The sequence below is a fragment of the Drosophila subobscura genome, chromosome E (genome assembly GCF_008121235.1).
Source record: "Drosophila subobscura isolate 14011-0131.10 chromosome E, UCBerk_Dsub_1.0, whole genome shotgun sequence".
Classification (NCBI taxonomy): domain Eukaryota; kingdom Metazoa; phylum Arthropoda; class Insecta; order Diptera; family Drosophilidae; genus Drosophila; species Drosophila subobscura.
The window spans coordinates 18,546,764-18,568,736 of NC_048531.1; the positions used below are offsets into that span (position 1 = coordinate 18,546,764).

Sequence of the window (21,973 nt, forward strand, 5' to 3'; positions counted from 1 at the left end):
CGTCTTCTGCTGCTGCCGCTTCTGGCCAAGCGTGAGTACATTCATCATGCGGTGATTTATGGCGCCCACGCCACTGCCATCGACGCATGTGCTCACGTTTTAGCCACAGCTGAAAAGAAGTAGCAGCAGCAGTGGCAGTGGCAACATTTGTAGCAGCAACAGCAGCGCGTGTGGGCAGCTGCTCCTCAGCCCCACCATCCAGGCACAGCTCCAGTCGCAGCCTCAGCCTCATCCTCAGCTTCAGCTTCAGCTGCCGCATTGTTATGCTCTTCGCTCTGTTGGCCATTTTTGAAGCGTGTGGAAATTAAACGATGTGGCAAGACCCGAACAAATTGCTGCTGTGGGCGTTGGAGGTGCAACACAGACTTTGGGGGGAGTTCCGCTTGGAGCAGGTGCCAAAATCAAACCATATAAACCACATAAAGCATAAATGAAGCAACCAGAAGAATGCAACAGCCAAAAGTGCACACACTTCAATGAGTTTATTAAGCTGCAACAGGCAGAGAGAAGAAGCTGCAGCTGCCGTCTGTGGCTGTGGCTGCGGCACACCGTTTGAGGCTGTCAGAAGAGCGGCATGTTGAGTGTTTTAATTACTCGTACAGCCAGTGCCAGATCAGCCACTGCCACCACAGACTGCCACTGGCAAGGGGCAACTGTATCTGCATTTGTTTGATTTACGCGTGGTCATTAGCCATTGCCAAGTGGTCCCCGAACTCCAGTCTTGAGTCTACGATCTCCGGTCTGCAGTCTGGGCTCTTTGGTCCGCCTGTCGCGAAATGTCAAAAGGTTAATTGGATTGTGGCAGCCATGGAGCTGCCGCAGAAGCCGGACGCAGTTAAGAATCTCGTTGAGCATGGAATGCCTCTGCCTCTGCCTCTGCACTGGCAGCCTGGCTCTTTGGAGAGGGGCCAACAATGGTCAGCCGTGGAGGTTAAACCCGCAAAGGGAACTCTGCGCTTAGGCATGGCCATTTATTTCAAGGAAGTTCTCCATTACGATCTATAATTTAGTATGAAAATAATGCACAGGCCAATCACTTAATGTGGATTTTATGTTTATTGTTTATTGTTTTATTTTATTACGAATTTTTACCAACTAAATGGACAATTTGCGCGCAAAATGAGCTTTGCAATTCGATTTGCTGCATGTGTGGAATGTAGATTGGTTGCAGATTATTAGCTGGGTTCGTCAGAGACTCAAAAAGGTTTGGTTTTTATCGATCTATCAACAATTGGCAGAGATATGCTTAAAAGTTAGGCCCATAAGCGGTTAGAGAGCTCAAATTTGAGGCGTTAAGTGTGGCGCCGCCACAGACAACAGCGGGCACTGCTGGAACTACATCATGTTTGAAGAAAGTTGAGGAAAAAGTTCGAAAATGCGTTGCATACTTTCGCGTTAAATAGAAAAGTACAACAACAACAGATGGGAACAAATTAGACACAGAACTGCCAAAAGACTTGCGGACTTCCCCTGCCAAAGAGCAAACTGCTAGACATTGCTGTTCCACTTTTTACCACATAACTTCTTCGATCTGCATGATCAATGGATCAGCAGTACCTCCCTTATCCCTAGGAATCCCCCAGTCCTAAACTACCCAAAGCAGAGGCTCATTTGCCGCAATCAAAACTCGTTTTGGTCTACTTTTTGGTGCCGCCTTTTGGCAATTTGTGGCCTCAGCGGCAATTGGCAACTCATCGGCAATCGTCGCTTGTCGACATCCAACATCCAATCAACGCCGCTAATGCGCGCCAGACATGCAAGCCGAATGATTGAAAATGGAAATGAAGATCTGGAAGATGAGTTCATACAATGGACAGCCTGGGAATCCGAGCTAAGATTTTGATAGATGTCAGCGCCCACCCGATCGGATCGTCAGACAGCTTCACACATTGAGTTATCGCTGGGGTCTCTGTCTCTCCATCGCTTTTGGTTATGCATTAAATATGAGTTGGAGCAGCGATGGCTTAAGTGACAGCTGATACACCTACCTGGGCCTCCTTTTTGGGTGCCCAACTCCAGCTCATGGCTGCCTCTTGTACCTACCTCCAGTCGATTAAAATTCCACAACATTGTTGAATGTTAATCGCTCATTGTTTAAGGGGGCGCACAACATTAAATTGTTTGCAGAATTTGACATATAGCAGAGATGTTGTTGCTGTCGCCTTTCAAGCTGCCGCCGCCAAGAAGAACTGAGACCTGAGACCTGGGACTGGAGTGCATTTTGAATGTAGTTTTGGGGCTGTAGTTGCTGCATTTTTAATTGCATTACCCCGCAGCCCAGCGATGGCAATCAGACAAAAGACAAGTTAATTAAAAAGCGAGCACCAAGCGGGGGAGATGTTACAGCTCTTGGCATAAACATGGCTGGAGGAGCACACACACAATTTCTATATAAAATTATTTTATACAAGAATTCGTTACACAAACAAATAGAGACTAAAATCTGTGTTAAAAGTTGTTTAAGCGTTGCACCAAGTTAGCGTTTAGCGGAATGTGTGTGAAGAGGGAATGTCTGCTGTCAATATTCGCCATTTCCATACTGTTTAATCTTGAGCAGCTCACAGGAGAACTTGAAGAATTTCTCGCACTTTTCAGGCTTCCTAGCATCCGGATGGAAGGGCCCCTTGCCGCCGTTGCTCAGATAAGTGCCGCCCTGGCCCTCAATCGAGGGATCAATGGCCGCAAACACGACCGTGCGGGAGCCACGCTCCGGCGTCTTGAAGAAGAGCTTCTTGAACATGGGCACCGATGTGGTGGCCGAGTGCTCGAAGAGATCCGTGTCCACAATGCCCGGATGCACGACATTCACCTGCACGTGCGACTTTTCTGCATCCAGCAGCGTCTGCAGGTGGCGCGTGTAGAGGATTTGGGCGAGCTTCGACTGACTGTAGGCGGTGCCTGGATAATATTGCTGACTGTGGGGGGGAGATAGAAAGTAGCGTGAGTGGAAGGACCAGCTAAATCCTGATTGATTCACTCACTTTCCATTGATATCCTTGTAGTTGATGCGTCCAATGAGATTCACGCAGGAGCTCACATTCACAATTCTCGCATTTTTGCCTGGCTTGCCCGCCGCCTTGAGGCGTGGCAGCAGCAGATGGCTGAGCAGAAAGTGTCCCAAGTAATTCGTGGCAAAGTGCGACTCGTAACCATCGGCGGTGAGCTTGAAGGGCGCAAACATAATGCCAGCATTGTTCAGCAGCAGATCGACCTTCGTGTAGCGCTCCTTGATGCGCTGTGCAAAGGCCTGCACTGATTTCAGATCTCCCACATCCAGCTGCTCGCAGATCAGCTTGCCCTTGGACTCCTTCAGATCCACAATTGCTCCAACGGCGGCTTCGGCGCTTGTGGGATCGCGAACACCTGGAAATTATGGCAAAATGAAAGGTAAATAAAAGTAAATCTACATGGGCGATACACAGGGGAGACCTCTAGCGGCGAAGCGTGTAAGACAGCTGTAAAGTAGCATGTAGAGAGCGTGTAGCAAGCATGTAGCAAGTCGATTTTGTTGTCAAAATCAAAAGTTAACGAACTCTTATCGCCATAACTCCAACAACTGCGATCCAAACGTGATTGGAGTTGGGAGTTGAAGCAGATAAAGAACTCCACCGCTTGGGTCACGTTTTGTGGAGTGTCTTCAGTCGATTTCTTTTCTCCTTTTTGGACTTGGCCATGCCGAGCACGTGCACATGGCTCCACACTGACTTGTCGCATTAAATGTTGCCCAGAATGTATAATTATCCACTCCGGGACACTGCTGATTAATGTGCACAAAGATCGTATGCTTACCCATGACAACAGTCATGTCGCAGGCCAGCAGCTTCTCCACAATTCGTAGTCCAATGCCACGATTACCTCCCGTGATGACAGCGATGCGATCCGGCTGCTTATAAAGTGCTTAAGTGGATGACAATGTTGACAATTAATTGTTGAGCGATAAACATCTACAAATCTGTGACTTACCCACACGATCCCGCGCTGCGTAGTGTGCATCGTGGATGAGTCCCACAATGCCCAAATATTGGTACCGGAACTCTGTCTTCCACTCGAACCATGACTTGGGGAACTCCTTGGTCGTTTTCGAGAAGAGAAACGCGCACAGCAGCAGGCCCACAAAGAGAAGCCAAAACAATGCAAACAGCATGATGCCTGAAAGGAAAGATAAGGATTAGCTACGAGTCAGAGCTACGTCTCCGGGCAAAGTTCGTTCAGATAAGAAGGAACGACAGCGCAATGTTGGGCTTGGGCCATTAGCCAAGTGCCAGCGCCAGTGCCAGTGCCAGTACTGGGGCAATTATCAATATTGACGAGTCAATTCGTCTCGAGTGCACTTTGTGACACGCCTGAGTCAGCAAGAAGTTTATGAGCCACCAAAGGGTTAGGGTATGCTGTGAGCATATGGACGATGCTGGGAATTATGCTGCTGAGAGATGCGACATTTCAGGCCATACTTTGCGGTACAATTTGATCGATTGCTGATGGAGACAGAGCCACAGTCCCAGTCAGCGTATCCGACCATCTGTGCAGCTCTCTTGGCTTGACGTATTTCTATTTGCCGAGCAATTGGGCACGACTGTTAGTTCTGTCTATTGCATCATTGCAAGTACCTGCGAGTGTGTCGATTTCTCTGAATATTTACGATGCAAGTTGCACTTTTGACTGCAGGTTTAATTGTTTTGCGGCCAGCTGGGAGCGCTATTAAATTAATTAGAGATAAACTCTAATATTTAAACACAATGTCCGCGACTATGTCTCAGGTAGAGTAAGAGAGGAAGAGAGGAACAATCCAAACTGTCGAGCTGTCTGTGCTTTCGGGACTGTGTGTCTGTGTGTGTGTGTGTGTGTGTGTGTGAATGCTCGTAAAATGCAAATTAAAAAGCCAAACAGCGTTAACAGAAAGCACCAAAGAATGAAAGTTGAAGAACCCGAGACAGAGCCCAAAGCTAGAGATAGCCAACCAATGATCGGGGCCAAAAAAGAGCCGAAAGAAAAGAGATTGAAGCGCTAAGCAAAAGGTTGTTGGTGGGTAGAGGGGGGAAACCTCCAGCGACCTGTCTACGTACGAACTCTCTACGAACGTGCGTCGCGTCGTCTCTTCTCTGCCTGTGTGGACTTCCGTCAACAAAACGCAAAAGCTTAGCAGTTTTTTTTTATTGTTGCTTTAAATTTTGGTTGCAACTTGGATGGTTAACTTTCTATTTCCATGACATGACTGCCGCCAATGCCGCCCCCTGCCCTTCACGAGTGGCTTCACTGCTCTGTCGAAACTAAAGGAAATGCACTTGCCTTTGGTCAGCCAAACGTGTCTATGCTAATATTGACACCCTTTTTATTCAATTAAAGGTTTGGCTTTGGGTTTTGAGTTGTGGGTTTTGGGGGCCGCCTTGAAGTTTTCAATTTCTATTGCTCGATTTCGGAGAACCGGTTTCCGCACTGGCCAGGCCCTTGTAGTCACAACCGCACCGCGAGAAATTCAAAAGCGAACTGTAAGCTTTAAATGCGCGCCTTTCCGCATAGAACTTGATTCGTTTTGTCACTTTTTTCGTGTGTTTTCTGTGGAGCCAACAGGTGTATGCGTCGCTGCCGGCTGACTGCGGGGCCGCAAAACAGCTGATGACAGGCGTTGATACGTATGCACGCTGGCACTTGGTAGAAACTGTAGTGCACTCACCTCAATAAATACTCGGCCTAAACACTTAACTTAAAGTTTAATTGACAAAACTGCCGAAATAAGCGTATTTTTGTTGCAGCGCGGAGCAGTGTGACCGCGGAGTCACTGGTCAAAAATACCGCCAGTCACTTGCAAAACAGACCCAAGAGTTTATGGTACGGTCACTCTTGTTGGAACTTGCTGCTCGCTGGTGATGGTGGCTCTTCGATACTGAGCCGCAAGGTGTGTGACTTAGAGAAGGATGTCGTGACAAAACGTCTGTTACTTTTGCTAGCTGTTCTGAATTTATTTATTCTGAATTTAACGGAAATCGTTTACGGTGCACTTTAAAGTATAGCGAAAAAGATATTATTACAATTTAGGTTATACATCGGTAATGTACCAGCTATCAACTAATTGTTGTCTTTATATATGTAAGTAGTTGTGTTTACATTTATAGTAAGAAACGAAACGGAAGCTGAAGCTAAATTGAAAAATCGAAAAAGCTAAATATAAATTTTCGTACAAGTGTAATTTTTGTATAATTGATTAACTTTTCGGTTAACTCATACGATTTTGGGGGTCTTTTAAGATACAAGTGTGTGTGCGAGTGTGTGCGGGCGTGTATACATTCATATAATTATTTAATTGTGTGGGTGTGTGTGTCTGTGTGTGTTTAGGTGCTACTAAAAGAATATTACTGTGTGTTTGTGGAAAGGATAAAGTATTTGAAATAATTTTGGAACTCTAAGTTGCAGCTGCTGTGTCGGTTTGCTCCTCCGTCTCCTCCGTTCTTGCAGCGACATCCTTAGGCTCCCTTAACCGTCAATTCTCCACGGACATGTTGCCAATGTCATCATTGATGGACAGCACCTGGCCAATAAAGTTCTGATCGGTGACCACCTCGGCCAGTGACTTGCACAGCTCCGTCAGCTCCTGCAGCGGCATCTTCAGCTGCGGCGCCAGCTTACCCAAATGGTGGCTAATGGAGTCCGGTAGCTGAGGGAGATTGAACCATTAAAAAGGGTCTTTCCATAATGAATTCGATGGGTGACTGTACCTTGCCTTTGCCCACTTTGAAGCCACTAAACATGAGCTTCGTGCGCACACGCTGCTCGTTGGGTCCGTCGTAGAAGATGGTCAGATAGGACTCCTGCACATTGGCCACCAGCGGGAAGTAGATTCCCGCATAAACCTGTCCCTTGGCATCGCGCGACAACAGCGATCGGAAATTGTACACCAGATTGCGGCGCACAGTGACATCGATGGCCGTGATGTACTCCTGGGCGACATAGACCAGCGAGGTCTTGTAGCTGCTCTTCTCGCCGCGAATCTCACGCTCCTTCCACTCCACAAACTTGCCGCTGTGCTGGCTGTACGCGTAGCAGTAGTCCCGCTGCAGATGCGGCTCCTTCGATTGAGTGAACCAGCCTGCAAGGAAGGAAGATCAGTAAGCTGCGGGGATTTGGCTGTATAGAGAGGAAACTTACCCGTATGTGGATAGCTCTGATCCTTCATTACAGTCACCGCACGGCTCACGTGGTAGCCCGGATCGAGTATCATGACGCCGCGACGCCCGCCAATGGCTATGCGCATGGCCACCATGACGTGCTCCTTCTCCACAGCCGCATTGGCCGAGTTCAATCCGTACTCCTCGTCCAGCTGCACGTAATCGTTGCAGTCCATCACCTGCTCCTCGCAGGACACCACGTACAAGTACTGCGCCAGCACGGGGAACATCTGCACCATCCTGGCCATGATCTCAAAGGCCAGCGAGACGCACATGTGGTGGCGGCGATTGATGGGCACATCGTAGAACTGGAAGAAGCTGCGCAGATCGGAGCGGCGAGTGCGCTTGAAGCTGCGATAGAAGTCGACAAAGAGATTGACCGTGTTGTAGTGCGTCTCCTCCAGCATGCGCTGCAGCGTCGTCTCCACAATCCCATTGAGCTCCTCGTACTGCCAGACGTTGTCAAAGATCAGGGTGCCCTTGCCGGCCTCGGCATCGGCCTCGGCCCAGTCGGGCAGGGGCAGCGGATGACCCAAGGGCCACACGCCGTTGATCTGGTTGTAGGCACTCAGGTCATAGCCATCGCCGACGGCCCAATCTTGGGCGCCGAGCGAGTGCTGCGAGTCGTCCGGGAGGAACGGCTGCTGTCTGGCCAGCAGCTGCCGGATGTCGGAGTAACGCTCCGATCCATCCACCGATGTCAGGTCGGCGGCTGGCAGCCACTGTAGCACCTCGTCATCGTCGTAATCGTCCTCACTCGAGGTGGAGGGCGTACGCTGAACTGTGCCAGTGCCTCTTGCCTTCCCGGATTGATCATGTGCGAAGGGCGACTTCGTAGTCAGTCCCAATCCACGCAACGCATCCGCCAGCTGCTGCTCTGAGTCAGAGTCTGCGGCGGCAGCAGCGGCACCCTCCTCGGCAGCATCGACATCACCATCCCCATGGACGGGGACTGACGATGCTGCTCCATCCTGGCCGTGGGCAGCGGCGAGTCAACTTGGCCACTCGGAGCCCCAGCGGCCCACGGTGGGCACATAGCCACTTTCGCAGTCATTGAATGTTGCTTCTAGTTGAATGTTGGCGACTTGTCGCGTTGCGTTAGCGCTCGAATTCAAAGGTTCGGTGATCGCCTGAATGGCAGCGATTGTGGCTCCAGCTCCAAGACTGTACAGACTAATCCGGCCCTGCGCTCGGTTGAACAGGAGGTCCGGCTCGTCTCCAAATTTCGTTGTTGGTTTAGACTGATCTGTGAAGGAGAAAAGGGAAAGAGGAATATGAGTAAAGCAGAGAGAGAGAGACCCTTGAACTGCTTGCGTTAGCACTGCTTGCCTGCCTTTCAAGGGTTAAACCATTATCGTTGCCCTTTTCTAATCAGCTCTACAGCAGGTACGAGTCAAAATGTATTATTGATGATTCCCTTAGGTACAAAAAACAGATTGTAATCTCTTCTATCCCGTTCAGTGCGCTGACGTCTGCTGCTCTGCTGTTTCCATGGACGTAATTTGCCCTCGGACGGGGTACAGTCAGTCTTCAGTGTGCAATAAACAAATGCCAGACAAAACCTTATCAACTTGCGGCAGGAAGTGGGTGGGGCTGGGGTCTAGTATGTGTTTAAGTGCTGCCGCTGCTGCTGCTGATAATTCTTACTAAACTTAGTCGCTTAGCTAGCACAAAGAACTCACTGGGCGTTGCCTGGTGGCTGGGACACGTGCCCTGGCCTGGTCACATTTGCATGCATGTGAATTTGCTGCCTCAATGGGAATGCCATCTTCGTCATGCGCTAATCTCGCGCGCAGTCAAAAATGTTTATGATTAGAGCACGAATATTTTGCGTCGTTTCTGTGAATTTGTTCTCTTTGTTTGTAATATGATTCAGTGAGTTTTTGTTGCTAATTTACAGGTGAATCATGGTCAGGCGGAAGGTCTCCTCTTGGCAGCCTCACAAGAGAGAATTCTATCTACACTTGATATTTCCCTAGTAATAGCTTAATTTATTTCAATTAATTTACTTACCCATACAATGGCCTAAAGCCCAATAAACGAGATTGTGTGGTTTTTATGAATGTTCTTCGTTGGATGTTCCCTCGAACAATCTCTCGATGTCACGCGCTGCTGGAACTGCTATGCTTGCACTGCTGGCAACTTGTTGCGCACTAACGGCTGTCTGGGGCAGGCCCCAAACGGTTGGGAAAATGTAACAAAATAAGGGGAAAACGTAACACGAACTAAAAGGCAAACAACTTGCTGTTGTTTGATTGCTTTGCTCTGCCTGTCCTTTGCGTTTGCTTTTTTGTTTGTTTGCGTCTCTTTGATTTGATCTTTGTGGGGGGTTTTTGAGTTTGATTTTGGTTTTTGGGTTTTCTTTTGCTTTTGCTTTTTGCCTGTTCAATGCAGGTCCGAGTTTTTGAACGATATTGGCGAATTAATCGACATCGAAGTGGATTTTATTCAACACGTTTTATGCTTGACCCAGTCCACAGATATGTACTATGTGTACATATGTATCTCCTATGTATTTCTTTTGCTTTTATATGCACTTGCACTTGGCTATTTTCGTAGCTGGGGCTGTTGCTTTATTTGCCGACGACTCTGTTGCTGCGTTGAGAAACGAATACCGAATGAGAGTCGAGGGCGGCCCTGCTTCTATATATACAAAAATCCGATCGCAATTGTATTGTTTTCCCCCCGATTTGACTACGAAGCCTCGAGGTAAACGGTAAACGTTAGCGTCGTCGGGTCGACCGAGCAGAGCAGCGACTGCAGGCCAGGCCGTCTGTCCCAATTGTTATTGTTATTGTTGTTGCTGCTGCGGCTTTATTTTTGTTTGTTTGCTTTATTCGCGAGGCAACAAATTATTTCAATTTATGACGCAAAAAAAGCTTGAAAAATTCCACAAACCCTGCGACGGTAAGAGGGGGCAAAAACGGAACCGAAACCGAACGGCGCGGCACGTAACGCGACTTTTGTTTTGCTCCGTTACTTCGTGGTGTCCGAGTGGCCGTTTCTGTGATTTGCTTTTACACGACAATTGAGGAGGAGGGGCGACTAGAATCGTGTTGGGATAGGGCTCTCTGCTCTCTCCTTTCTTTCTGCAAAAGAGAAAAAGGGATGGGGAAAAGTGATGAATAAATTATGACAAAAACATTGTATAACTAATCAACGGTTGGTGGAGCTGTTTACTTTGATTTTAGCTACTCTTATCTAGTAGATCCCAGTCATCCGCTTGTTTATGCCACAGTTTATTTATGTGGCCTACGTTGGTTGTGCTTGCCCCACCCCGCGCACCCCTTATTTTATAACTGGTTAAGTGGAAAATTTGCCATGCCCTGAGGTCGCCATTGGCAATGGTAAATCTGATTGGATGCCCTCCACAGGTACGGAAGATGCAGGCCATTGATTATGACACGTGAGATGGAGGTGGGGGGGAGGTCATACACCTATTGTAATGCGCATTAGCAACGCCCGCTGGCAACGTGTGGAGAGGCACCTTGGAGTGGCAACAAGTGAAGAGAAGCCTGTGCTGTGGAAAGGACATGCCCCACAAGTGCTGGCAACTACGTAAGGGAACTACCATCAGCCCTAGCCTGAGCCAGCATGTAATTAATGTCACGAACTAATTGGCAATAGGGCGACAACTGCTCATCCCATTTATATTTTATATTATTCTTAGGCCTAGGGCGCTGCTACTCATTTATTCGAGGCCAACTGATAGAACAATGCCAGCCGCCTCTACACTCTTGTTTACCGAGCGAGTGCCATGCCCACATTTCGTGTACTATCGCTTGTAGGCCCCAGTTTTTATATACAGCTGCCATATAGTTGAGATTTCAGCTTCTGCGTCGTAATGAAATTGTTTGTGGTGTTTGCCGAGATGTAAAAATGTAGACAAACATTTTCTGATGGTGCAATTTTTGCAGTTTTCAAGGTCGTCCGTTGGGTACGACTTTTGCACTAAAATGTGCATGAAATGTACTCAAAAGGGATGGCAAATGCCACTGGGGAAACTCCAAAGCGTGCGGCCTCAGTCGGTGTGGAGTTACTTCCATTTTTCAAACAAATAAGAAATACATAAATTCAGCAAAGTGTCAGCTATTAGGAGGGCAGCACAGCGGCGTATTGAATATGTTATTAATTAATTAACTAATAAATACAATGCGTAAAAGCAGCTCAGGGCTGTCTGCGTGGGTGACATTTATGAGCCGAGCTGCTGAACAAAAACGGAAGCCAAAAGACGAAAAGGTCACGCAACCAGTGTCAAATTAGCTTTGACAAAGAGGAGGACTTACTTCCACGCTTTCCTGCATTGACGTCACACTGAAATGGGAGCAACAGAAGCGGAAACCTTGGCTGTTCTTTGGAATTGGCTTATCCCCAGTTTCCCAACGGAGATTCGCACATCGAAACTAGTTCAATGTCGCTAAATGGCGCCTGACGTCACTGTACAGTGTACACTCGCTGTCTCTGCCGGCCGGCACTTGGGTTGGGTCTCAACGGAGGTCATATTTCCCACTCCCCTTTGACCCAGCCTTTGATTCCAGTCGAACGGTTGCCTGAGGGCCACGTGTCGCATGTAGACTGTCTCGCGTCTGTGAATTTGTAAACAAATTCGTATCTGTGGCTACATATGTTGATGGGCCTTTTACAATCAAAACAACAGCAGACCGAGGCGCAGACGCTGGAATTCTATCGAGCTTTCCAGAAGGAAGTGGCAAAGTGGCATATGGCATGCATTGTCATAGAAACAATGCGCTCACCATACATATACGCAAATATATAGCCCATTAAATATAGCAATTACCTTAGAACGTGTCCCACTTTTCGAAAATAAAACCCATTTAATTCATCCATGCACACTAATGCAGCACACCACTGTAGACAACGGCCTGCAGACAAAAACTGCAACGGTTCGCTACACTGAAGGTCAAGTAAATGGGCAAAGCTTCAAAGTTAAGAGTATGAGGCATATTTTTGGGGATTTATATTTTTAATCTGCTATTGTTCTAACCATGTTTATTGGCTAGCGTTAGCGTTATATGTATGCATATCCGTTACTTCTCCAATACCAACTAACGCACAGGTATAATATGAACCAAACTGACCACTATAGTGGGACGGCACTGTGTTTATTGTCCTGCTTTTGCGCACTTTTATTGAATCGCATTTATTTTTCTTTGTTGTCTGTTCGGGTGGTCTCATCTGGCAGGTGTTGCCTTGGCAACCCAGCAGTAAAATCGATAGAGTAACTCCACTGAACGTGGTTTGTAGTGGAATTAATGACTTACCCTTTTAATTGGTTCTCGATGGGGAACAACACACGCACTAGAATCAGACACGCACAAACACACGCAAAATCAATCGCCGCCTGCCGCAGGTCGTTGGTCAGGGGGAGAGGTTGAGAGTTGAGTCCACACAGCCTTACAGCTTTTTACTCCAATTGTAGGAACCGTTGTAGAAAAATAAAATCAATATAATCATTTTCGTGTGCATGTGCATATTGAGGACAGTCATTGCACAACAGCTAAGGCACGATTGCACTTTCCGCAAAAGGATTTGTTGTAGTCTTGCTTTCTTTCAGCCAAAAATTTATGATGAAACTCGGTTTGTTTAGTTTTTATGCCTTCGCTTGCGTTTGTGTGTCATTTAAGGTGCGGCGACCGAATGCGAACTCCGCGAAACGAAGAATTCTAAAAGGGACTTCCGGAATATTATCAATTTTTATATCCTCGCAAGGAGATATCTTCAGTGTGACCGCGGGACTACCGATAAAATGTACCGACAGACAGAAAAATACCCTTCATTTGCAAAATATACTGTAAATATACCGTGAATCTTAAATAATTTTCCTCGATTTTGCTATTCTATTTAATATTACTAGCTTGCAAAGACTTTTAACACTAAAGCAATAATTTCAACCGATTGAAGAATCAATTTTGCTTTTTATAAATACTCCTTTAATTCGATTGTATACCTTATGACCTTATATTTTACAAAGTGATTACTACACATTTTCAGCGTATCAACAAATTAGTGAAAGCGTTTTCTTTATAACATCAATACACCAGAAAATACTCCAGTATTTATGGCACATAGCGCACAATTTGAGATTGATCAGCTTTGTTCAACTTGTCAGTTGACTCAGTTTAATATATTTTGAAATCAAACAAATATGTGCTGCATGCAAACATGTTAATGCAAGCTCGGCGTCACATCAACGTCACAGTTCCACTGATGGTTATGGTCCTGTTAGCGGCAAGCCAGCATCAAGTGTGTGGCACCAATGGCGATGGAGATTCGAGAAGAATGGTAAAGCTACGCCGAGATCAAGACGACTGGCTCGCCCTTCCGCCGTTGAATGTCAAAAAGCCAGTGGGGAGCACCGATCGCCTGTTCCAGCAGATCGACGCCTTCGATCACCTCGATGACACAACAAAATCCTCGCCTGCAAAGGACTTGGAAGCATTTTGGGGCTTTGGTCGAAAGTCGGAGAAGCAGCCCAAGGAGAACAAGCTAAAGTTCTTGCTAAACTATTCCAGTGAAAAGAAACTGGGAGCAGCGGGAGCTGGAGCAAACACAAAGACCGATGAATTGTTCAAGCGGCCGCAGCTGAAGAAACCCGAAAGCGCGCAGCAGCTGGAGCAGCATCAGCGGCAAATGGATCACTTCAAGAACGTTGCTGCCGATCTGGCATTTGAGCGAATGATGAACAGCCAGCAAGAACGAACACAGAGCGCCAAGGCTGTGTTTATCCCCTTCTTCACCACCGCAAAACCTTCTTTGGCCAAGTCTGCTCCGGCAAAGTCCCCAAATGGGAAGATTTATCCGCTAAATCACGCTGCAAAACCTTCTTGGGCGAGAACTTCTTTGGCCAAAACTGTTCCGGCGAAGCCAGCAAAGGAAAAGATTCATCCACTGCTTTCCGCTGCAAAACCTTTCGGGGCGAAGCCTGTTCTTGCGAAGCCCGGTAATAGTAAGATCCATCAGCTGTCTAAAGCCAAGAGCCAGAAGCCATCGCCTTTTTTGCCTGCGTTGCCCCGTCCAGGCACCTGTCCGGCAAAGACAACAAAAAAACCTCCCTCCGGGAAGGGTAAGCCCAGTCCCAAACCCAGCCCTAAGCCCAAGCCGTTGGCACCATCCAGGGCGCAGTGCAAGCACAAGAATAAACCGCTGATCAGTGGTTCCTCTGCAAAGCGTTTCGAGGTTGAGATCCTGGGCATGAAGAAGCATCTCCTGTCCATCCTGAAGACCCTGAATTTCCTGGAAATGGAGGTGCTCAGCAGATCGCCAGACACCTGTCCGCGACACCACCCCAAGGGGAATGGGATCGGCAAGGGCAAGGGCAAGGCTCCCATTCCAAAGAAGAAGACAAAGATCGGGGAGCGACTGGACAGACCCAACTTACTGTCCAAAGCCAACTCGACGCTTCATCCTGGCTTTGTTTTCGGCATTCGACCGGCGGGCACCAAGGAGAAATTGGCAGATTTGGCTGCCGCTCGCAGCGAGGAGCTCATGCTGCGGGGCAAAGTGTGGCAAGAGCATCTGCAGCATCTGATGGCCAGGAAGCGGCCGTACTTAAAGCCAAAGCGGTACGAGGTAGCGCCACCAGCAGCCGCTCGCCTAGAGCCCGTAGACCCAAAGCCTTCCGCCGTCCCGCCACTCAACCTCAAGTCGCTGAGTTCGTTGCTGAAATCGCGGCCAACTTCAGCTCCGGCACAGCACGTCGGAGTTCCTGCTGGTCGCATGCCTGTGTCCCCAGCCAAACATTTAGCCATTCGAAATTATGAACTGTTGCCGAAGAGGCTGAATGGCACCAAACGCCATCCGGCGCCGCGGAGGAAAAAGAAGAGAAAGAAGAAGAAAATGTTGTTAGCTCTACGACCGACTGACCGAACGATAGCCAGGAAGATGGCCAGATAGCAAGATGCTAGCCCAATGCGATGTGGAAGCAAATTTAATTGAATTTTATTTGTTAGTTAATATATTTCTTTACATTTAATTTAAAATGTGCTCATTTTTTTCACAGCCTAAGGGTCACGCTACGAATACGCTGCAGCTAGTATTTGCGTTACTTTCAGTATTTCTTTCATAAGCTTAGGTTTAGACGGTATATTTGATCAATAAATCCGCAGTCACACTGCTGCACGCGCCTTTTTTATGAAATAAATTTACAAAATTCTTGAAAAGTTCAGGATCAGCAGGCCTTTTTTTTTAAGTGATCACTGCCATTTAAGTGTTTTCAAAGTGTTCAAGTTGACATAAAACTAAACTAATATAGACAAAGTGTAACATTGTGAAAGTTTATTTTTATCAAAATAGACATTATATTTATGCAAGATCAAGTGCATATTTAATAAAAACGTTGTTTAGCCTGGAGCTACACATAATAAACTTAATTATTATCGTAAGTACACAGACAGAAAGAAGTGTCTCTAGTATGTGCTAAATACATAAGCATGGCGGAAATAACGGAACTTTTTCCCTCCATCTGTGTTTCGACGCATTCTTCCAAGAAAAGTTTTTATGTATGCAAAAAAGTGGATGTGCATACATATCTTCTTTCAAATAGCGGATCATGTTCGGTACAGAATAATATTTATCGTCTTTCATTGAAAATATGAAAACTGCAGCGCTTGCTGATTTCTGGACGCTGCGATCTCTGTCTCTGCTCCTGCCGCGCGAACGTCGTCAACTTGTGTATGTGTATGTGCGCGATTATTGGCGTATATTGCAGACGTGTTTCGTTTCTCTTTAACTGTATTCTCTCTTTTTCTGTTATCTCTGCTGAATTGTTTTTGGCTGCACTCTGCGTTCTTAATTGTTCTTGCTCTTTTTATTTGGCAAAACGTTCATTGCTTGCTGTGGGTGGTGATGGGCGAAACGGGCATTCCAAAGTACTTGAATCATGCTCAATCCAATGCTAATGCTCTCTCTTTTTCTCCTCCGCAGGTTTGTAGAATTAAGCGTCGTCATGTCCATGAATAAAGAAGAGATCTTTGCAGAAGTAACCACTGAGGTGCGGGCGCTAATCATTAGTGGGGGCAAGCCACCAGTTCCCCTAGACGACGTTCTCAGAGACTATAAAGATGTCGTGGGAGAGCCGCTGCCATTCCGCCGGTTGGGCTATCAGAGCGCCCAGGCGATGCTGGAGGATACCAAGAACTTCAATTTTCAGAATTACGGAGGCACGGTAAATGTCTGTTGGGAGCGTAACCAACGTGGAACTAGTTACTCTTTACATCCAACTCTCTTATGAGCGCCTCAGTCCCACCCAGGCCCTCAGGCCCGCTTGGACTCTTGCAGACACACACACACACACACACGTTCTCTCTGTTAAGTTTATACCCTGCATTCATAGCTTATGGCGGTGTACCGAATTACGGTAGATGTGTGAACTTACCATAAGGAGGATGCGTTTCTGACCCCATTTAGTATTCAGTAGCAAAGGAATATATTATCGACAAAGCTGTAAACTCACTGACAAAAACCTCTCGGCCAGATGCCGTTTTGGGAGACGTCTGCGCTCGCTTTACCACCGGTACAGGCAATCTGTTAGTCGGTACACTCGACTGTATACAATTAGCTGGCTTTCTCTCGCCAGCAGCGTGCTGAGCTTGCTCTCTCGCTCAGCTTTCGATTTTGGCGCTGCGAAGCTTTTTGCGCCCGCAGTACCTTTCAACGCGTGCCGAAAGCTACAGCTGCGTCTGACTGCCGCTGCTGCCGCTTGTGTCCACGGGGGCCTGCCGCAAAAGGGGCGACGTGTCAACAGCCTTCTTCTTCGCTGTCGTGTTTCGTGTTCGTCTTCGAAGAGTGTAAACAATGGCATTCTACTTAACTTAGTTTATTTATTTTTCCGCTGTGGCAAAGTGCGCGCGGGGCTGTCGCTTTCTATGAGCTTTGCCTTGCGATTGCTGTAGTTTTGCTGATTAAGCGCTTTTTTTGCAAATGCAATCGCCCCACTCTCCTCACCCCACCGAAAATGTGTAACACGAAAACCGAAAATGCCAGCAATTTAAACTTTTATTTTGCTATGCATATCTTTGTCTATGTGTGTGTGTGGTGAAAGTGAACGAACGAGCGACTGCTGTCTCTGTCTGTCCGTGAATTACACTTGAAATCTAGAATAGATGCAAAAACAAATGCAGATTTCAACTTCCGTTGCACGGGGTGTGCGTGGGCCGACACTCGCCGCCGACACACGCACTGCACTTTTTTCCGGGCAAATCAATAATTCCAAGTGCAACAGAAATGAGAGCATCTTTGCAGTAAATGAATGCAAAATACACATAAATGTTTATATGTAAATCCATGCAAGCTTTCTCTGCATATCAACCACATACATTATATGCAATATCACGTCTGGTGGCCTCGTACCCTACCCATATTCATGCAGCGTTGCTCAATGGAGCGCACTCCCGACCCTATAAAGACCGAGGGACGATTACAGGCCCGCATTAAATGAATCATTTGGCTGAGCAATCAAAAATCAACATATGTACAACGGGCTACGATTTCTAAACCAGACAACGCGGCACTTGGCCCAACACTCAGATCTTGGGAGGGGGGAGGGGGAAAAGTAGCTGGAGCTGCATTTTTATTGGGTTTCAGTTACCCAAACGGGGTGCTCGCCAAGCGGAAAGACTTTCCCTGGTTCCAATTGCTTTGATCTGCCAGAATAACAATATTTAGCTTTTTCTTTTTGCAGGTCTACATCACCGCCAAGTACAGCGAGAAATCGGATCACATTGTGTGTATGGTGCGGAATCAGAAGAGCTCCAAACCTAAATCCAAAGCACGCTCAAGGCCACCGCCACCGCCACAGCCACAGCCACGCTCTTTCAAAGCCGCTCCAGCCAGCTATCATCAACAGAGGTCCCAGCAGCTGAATAACAGTAACCAATATCAGCAGCATCTTCAGCAAAGGAAACAATTAGAGCTCCAACAGCAGCAGCAGCAGCAACAGCAAAAGAATCAGCTCCAACAGCAGCAGCAACAGCAGCAGCAACAGCAAAGGAATCAGCTTCAGCTAAGGAAACAATTAGAGCTCCAGCAGCAGCAGCGGCAAAGGAATCACCTGCAACTCCTACAGCAACAGCAGCAACAGCAACAGCAAAGGAATCAACTTCAAGAAAAGGAACAGCAGATTCAGGAGCTGCAGGAGGCGTTAAATTACTATCACAAGCAGAGAGAGGAGCAGCAACGGCAGCTGGCAGAGATCAGGGAGCAGGACGAGAGGAAACTCAGGGAGCAGGAAGAGTTCATAAGGAAGCTGCAGCTAGATCAAGAGCTGCTCAGACGCAAGGCCGAAGCCAAAGAAAGGCTGGAGAACTCTGCGCTGAAAATCGTGCCTTTAAGACCAAGCAACGAGCAGCTGCTGCAGCACAAGGAAAAGGATATCCCTTCGAAAGAAGTCCTGCACGTTAAACCCGACATGAATGGCCATAGCAATGGTCATGGCAGGGCCATGGCGGGAAAGCCACCGCAACGGCCCATACTGGGCAACGGTGCGCCACATCGTGGCGGTGGACCAGTGGCTGCCTTTGATGCGGGCAAAAATCGGGGACTGCAACAGCGAACCTCTGTGAACGATAGACTGAAGAAACAACAGCAGCAGCCGGTGCAGCCAGCGGTAACTCCTGCAGCCACAGCACCAACCAATCCAATGCCTGTTCCAGCGCCAATGACTCCGCCTGCTACGCCAGAAGCTCCCACGCCAAAGCCCGATCACAGAGCCGTGCGCAAGTCTACCAAATCGCAGAATACAAACAAATTTGTGTTCAAATCGGATGCGGCACTAGACCCGATCGCCGCGCTGAAGGCTTACTGCGCATTCAAAGAGTTGGAGGAGCCCAAATATCGCACGTTCAACAGTCGGCCGAATCTGATCTGCTCGGTGAGTGTGGGCGCCTTTGTCTACAGCAGCTACCCCCAGGAGTTTGCTGACGAATTGACAGCCCGCAAGGCGACGGCGTGGATTGCCATTCAAAAGATTCAGGAGTCAGAGTCACGACAGCCGCTCACCATTTGCACGCTGACGGATCACGAGTTCATTGACGGCCTGTACCGGGAGCTGCGGCAGTATCCCAATGGCATATTGGGCCACAAGCTGGAGGAGTGGTATGAGCGAACGTTCAACCATCATCTGCCCAGCCACTGGCACGATCTGGTTGTGGAATCGAGCAAGATTCGCATGGAGACAACCATCTCGTCGCTCATTCTGCTGGCCAACGATCCTGAATCTCCGCGAAGAGCAGCGCCCCAGCGGCACGAAATACCCGAGCTTCGGCTGCCGTGGCTGAGCGAGTCGGAGCACAGCTTGGAGCGCCATCACGACTGGAGCTTGTACATCACGCACTGCGACTCCACGAAGCAGATCTGGGCTCGCCTCATCGATCAGATATCCAGCCTGGAGGAGCTGACGGTGCACCTGAACAGGCATGTGGCGGTGCGCACACCGATAACGGATCCCCACGAGCAGGACATGTATCTGGTGGAGGTCGCCGAGGGCTGGAGTCGCGTGCGCGTGCTCTCCGTGGACGCCAAGCAGCGCACCTGCCGCTGCCACTTTGTGGACTTCGGGGACGTTGCCTCGTTTGAGTTTGAAGATCTTGTTGCCTGTCCGCCGAGGTTCCTGGTGCTGCCCGCCCAAGCCATCTGCCTGGGCATGTACGCGCTGGAGAAGTTCGAGGGTCATCCGCACGCTCAGGCTGTGCTGCTTAAGCAGCTCGCTGGCCAGCGGGTCGTCGCTCGCATCCTCACCACCGAGAAGCAATTCAGCGAACTGGGCGGCTGTGCCCAAGGCGTCTGGAAGGATGAAATGCGCAGCGCCTGCCTGGTGGGCACACTGTACGACACCTCCACGGCGGATGACATACACCTCAACGATCTGGTGGCCAATGAAATCAGCCTGAACACACCAGCGCCCATACTGAGTCCGGACCAGAAGTCCAACCCAGTGCTCATCTCTCACATCAACGAGGGCGGCGATCTCACGGTGCTGCTGCGCAACGAGGATCTGCGGTTTGTGGAGCGCAGCATTGCCACCACAGTGGCTGACATCGGGGAGCAGCATCGCGTGACGCTGTCGGATCTGCTGCGCGATCGACTCGTGTTTGTCTGCGACGAGTCGGTGGAGGGCCTGAAGCAGTGGTATCGCGGCATGCTCACCGCCAAGCCAAAGAACGCCGATGAGGAGACCTTCGATGTTTACTACGTGGACGATGGACGCCTGCGCAAGACGCACATTTCGAACATCTATCGACTGGAGGCCAACAATCTGGCGCTGGCTGGGTACCCGCCGCTGGCGCTGCGCGTGCGCCTGCACGACGTGCCCGATATTGTCGGGGATATGCTGGGACGCCTGCGTGGACTAATGCCGCCACGCAGCGAGGCTATAGTGAGTGTGTCAGAGGTGAAAGAAAAGGAATTGTTAACTTATTTGCATGTAATCCACAGCTCAAGGTGATGGAGGGAGCAGGCAGTGACCAGCTGCCCATGGTGAATGTTTATGTGCGCGGCCAGGATGCCAATGCCATGTACATGTGCGTGAACAGCGCCATACAAATGGAGTTTGAAATGCAAAGGTAAGTGCCATGCTCCAGTCTCAACAATCATCATACTCATGCGCCCACACACACCCCCCACAATCCACCCACTAATTGGTATCAAGCTGCCCTAACAACTAAACACAAACCATAACATATCTGTTCTGAACTGTTGCCCTCTCATATCAATGCCAAAATAATGTCATTCTCTATTAGTGCTTTCGATAAACTGGAAATGAAATGATAACGCTAACCGCTAACCACCCAACCAACCCCCCACCACCACCGCCACCACCATTCACCGATCAATAAGTAAATGTTCAGCAAAATAAATGCATCAACATCATCGATTATTGTAAGATAACCTAACTAACGCTCTAAGAACGACTCCATTTCGCATCTTTGTATATAAAGAACCTAAAATATATACTCGTATTCGTACCATCATCAAATCAATGTCCCTCGAGAGCGACTTTTCATACCTTCCACAATATCCACAATAATCCCACAACCAATCCTACTACCGCCCTACTTCCCCACGTCGTCCTGCCCATTACACAGTAGCACGCGTCCGCAGAGCTACGACGATGGCGGACTGCGCTTCAATCCCAATGGACAGCTGCAGCGACGCAACAGCTTTGGCTCTGTGGTGTCCAGCCACAGCAGCGGCAGTCAAAGTTTCAGCGAGCATCAGACACCACCAGTGACGCCTCTGCGACTGTCATCGTCCACCACAATCAAAGACTACGAGGCCATACCGGCTGTGGGCGCGTACTTTGAGGTGCGCATTGGTCTCTCCATCAATCCAGGACACTTTGCGGTGAGTCGTACCCCAAGCCCATCGCTTACCAGTCATAATTAACACTCTTTCGTAATTCCAGGTGCAACCCTACAAGTGCTACAATCAGTTGCAGCATTTGATGAAGGATTTGCAGGCGCATTGCAAGGGCGCTTCAGCACAGAGCGTGCCAGCTGCCCGTTTGGCCATTGGCCAGGCATATGCGGCACCAGACAGCGACAATGTTTACCATCGGTGAGGCAGAACCTACAGGGCAGACCAAACCCATAGCTAACTCGCCTCTAAATCCTTCTTGCAGCGTGATTGTTCGCAAGATTTACGATGAGATTATCCACGTGCGCTTCGTGGATGTGGGCGATGATGGTGTGGTGGCCTGTGATCAACTGAGGAAGCTGCCACCGGCCTTGGCCGAGCTGCCCAGGATGGCCATACCAGCACAACTATATGGTGGGTCCGCGTCGCTATTCATTATCGTA

General features: G+C 48.6%; 4 protein-coding genes across 10 annotated transcripts in view; 2 read left to right on the forward strand and 2 right to left on the reverse strand.

Annotated features, from left to right (window-relative positions):
• Positions 1-2,384: 2,384 nt before the first annotated feature.
• On the reverse strand, positions 2,385-5,761 carry LOC117890271 (dehydrogenase/reductase SDR family member on chromosome X). 2 transcript variants are annotated; one of them, XM_034795030.1, is made up of 5 exons: positions 5,672-5,761; positions 3,964-4,149; positions 3,790-3,897; positions 2,982-3,363; positions 2,385-2,915 (listed from the first exon to the last, which is right to left on the reverse strand). In XM_034795030.1, exons 2-5 carry the CDS (start codon positions 4,142-4,144, stop codon positions 2,519-2,521), a joined length of 1,068 nt encoding a protein of 355 aa, XP_034650921.1. In that variant the 5' UTR covers positions 4,145-4,149; positions 5,672-5,761; the 3' UTR covers positions 2,385-2,518. The 2 variants fall into 2 exon arrangements, with proteins under 2 accessions (XP_034650921.1, XP_034650922.1); XM_034795031.1 differs by lacking the exon at positions 5,672-5,761 and adding an exon at positions 5,287-5,503.
• A 402-nt stretch (positions 5,762-6,163) lies between these two features.
• On the reverse strand, positions 6,164-9,786 carry LOC117890273. The gene is made up of 5 exons (XM_034795032.1): positions 9,174-9,786; positions 8,158-8,406; positions 7,141-8,124; positions 6,711-7,081; positions 6,164-6,649 (listed from the first exon to the last, which is right to left on the reverse strand). The coding sequence occupies exons 1-5, from the start codon at positions 9,175-9,177 to the stop codon at positions 6,476-6,478; spliced, it is 1,782 nt and encodes a 593-aa protein (XP_034650923.1). The 5' UTR covers positions 9,178-9,786; the 3' UTR covers positions 6,164-6,475.
• A 3,557-nt stretch (positions 9,787-13,343) lies between these two features.
• LOC117889881 lies at positions 13,344-15,116 on the forward strand. Its single transcript, XM_034794390.1, has 2 exons — positions 13,344-14,062; positions 14,165-15,116. Exons 1-2 carry the CDS (start codon positions 13,344-13,346, stop codon positions 15,072-15,074), a joined length of 1,629 nt encoding a protein of 542 aa, XP_034650281.1. The 3' UTR covers positions 15,075-15,116.
• A 175-nt stretch (positions 15,117-15,291) lies between these two features.
• Positions 15,292-21,973, forward strand: part of LOC117892493 (tudor domain-containing protein 7) — a 28,572-nt gene continuing 21,890 nt past the window's right edge. For 2 of the 6 annotated variants that reach the window (XM_034798760.1, XM_034798759.1), the window contains exons 1-7: positions 15,295-15,558; positions 16,104-16,344; positions 17,860-20,550; positions 20,610-20,737; positions 21,260-21,518; positions 21,580-21,731; positions 21,796-21,944. In XM_034798760.1, coding sequence (XP_034654651.1) covers positions 16,126-16,344; positions 17,860-20,550; positions 20,610-20,737; positions 21,260-21,518; positions 21,580-21,731; positions 21,796-21,944 — 3,598 coding nt within the window. In that variant the 5' untranslated portion in view covers positions 15,295-15,558; positions 16,104-16,125. Of the gene's footprint in view, positions 15,559-16,103; positions 16,345-16,812; positions 16,967-17,859; positions 20,551-20,609; positions 20,738-20,793; positions 21,152-21,259; positions 21,519-21,579; positions 21,732-21,795; positions 21,945-21,973 lie in introns of those variants that run through there. The other 4 variants (XM_034798762.1, XM_034798765.1, XM_034798763.1 and 1 more) reach the window with 4 other exon arrangements.

Coding starts and splice junctions, on each gene's coding strand:
- LOC117890273 (XM_034795032.1), bottom strand. Junction 8,125..8,157: donor CTGGGGCTCCGAGTGGCCAA/GTTGACTCGCCG, acceptor GCCAGGATGGAG/CAGCATCGTCAGTCCCCGTC. Junction 6,650..6,710: donor TCAAAGTGGGCAAAGGCAAG/GTACAGTCACCC, acceptor AATCTCCCTCAG/CTACCGGACTCCATTAGCCA.
- LOC117889881 (XM_034794390.1), top strand. CDS start 13,344: ATGTTAATGCAAGCTCGGCGTCACATCAACGTCACAGTTCCACTGATG. Junction 14,063..14,164: donor AAGCCAGCAAAGGAAAAGAT/TCATCCACTGCT, acceptor CAAGAGCCAGAA/GCCATCGCCTTTTTTGCCTG.
- LOC117890271 (XM_034795030.1), bottom strand. CDS start 4,144: ATGCTGTTTGCATTGTTTTGGCTTCTCTTTGTGGGCCTGCTGCTGTGC. Junction 3,898..3,963: donor CGCAGCGCGGGATCGTGTGG/GTAAGTCACAGA, acceptor CATCCACTTAAG/CACTTTATAAGCAGCCGGAT. Junction 3,364..3,789: donor CGACATGACTGTTGTCATGG/GTAAGCATACGA, acceptor CATAATTTCCAG/GTGTTCGCGATCCCACAAGC.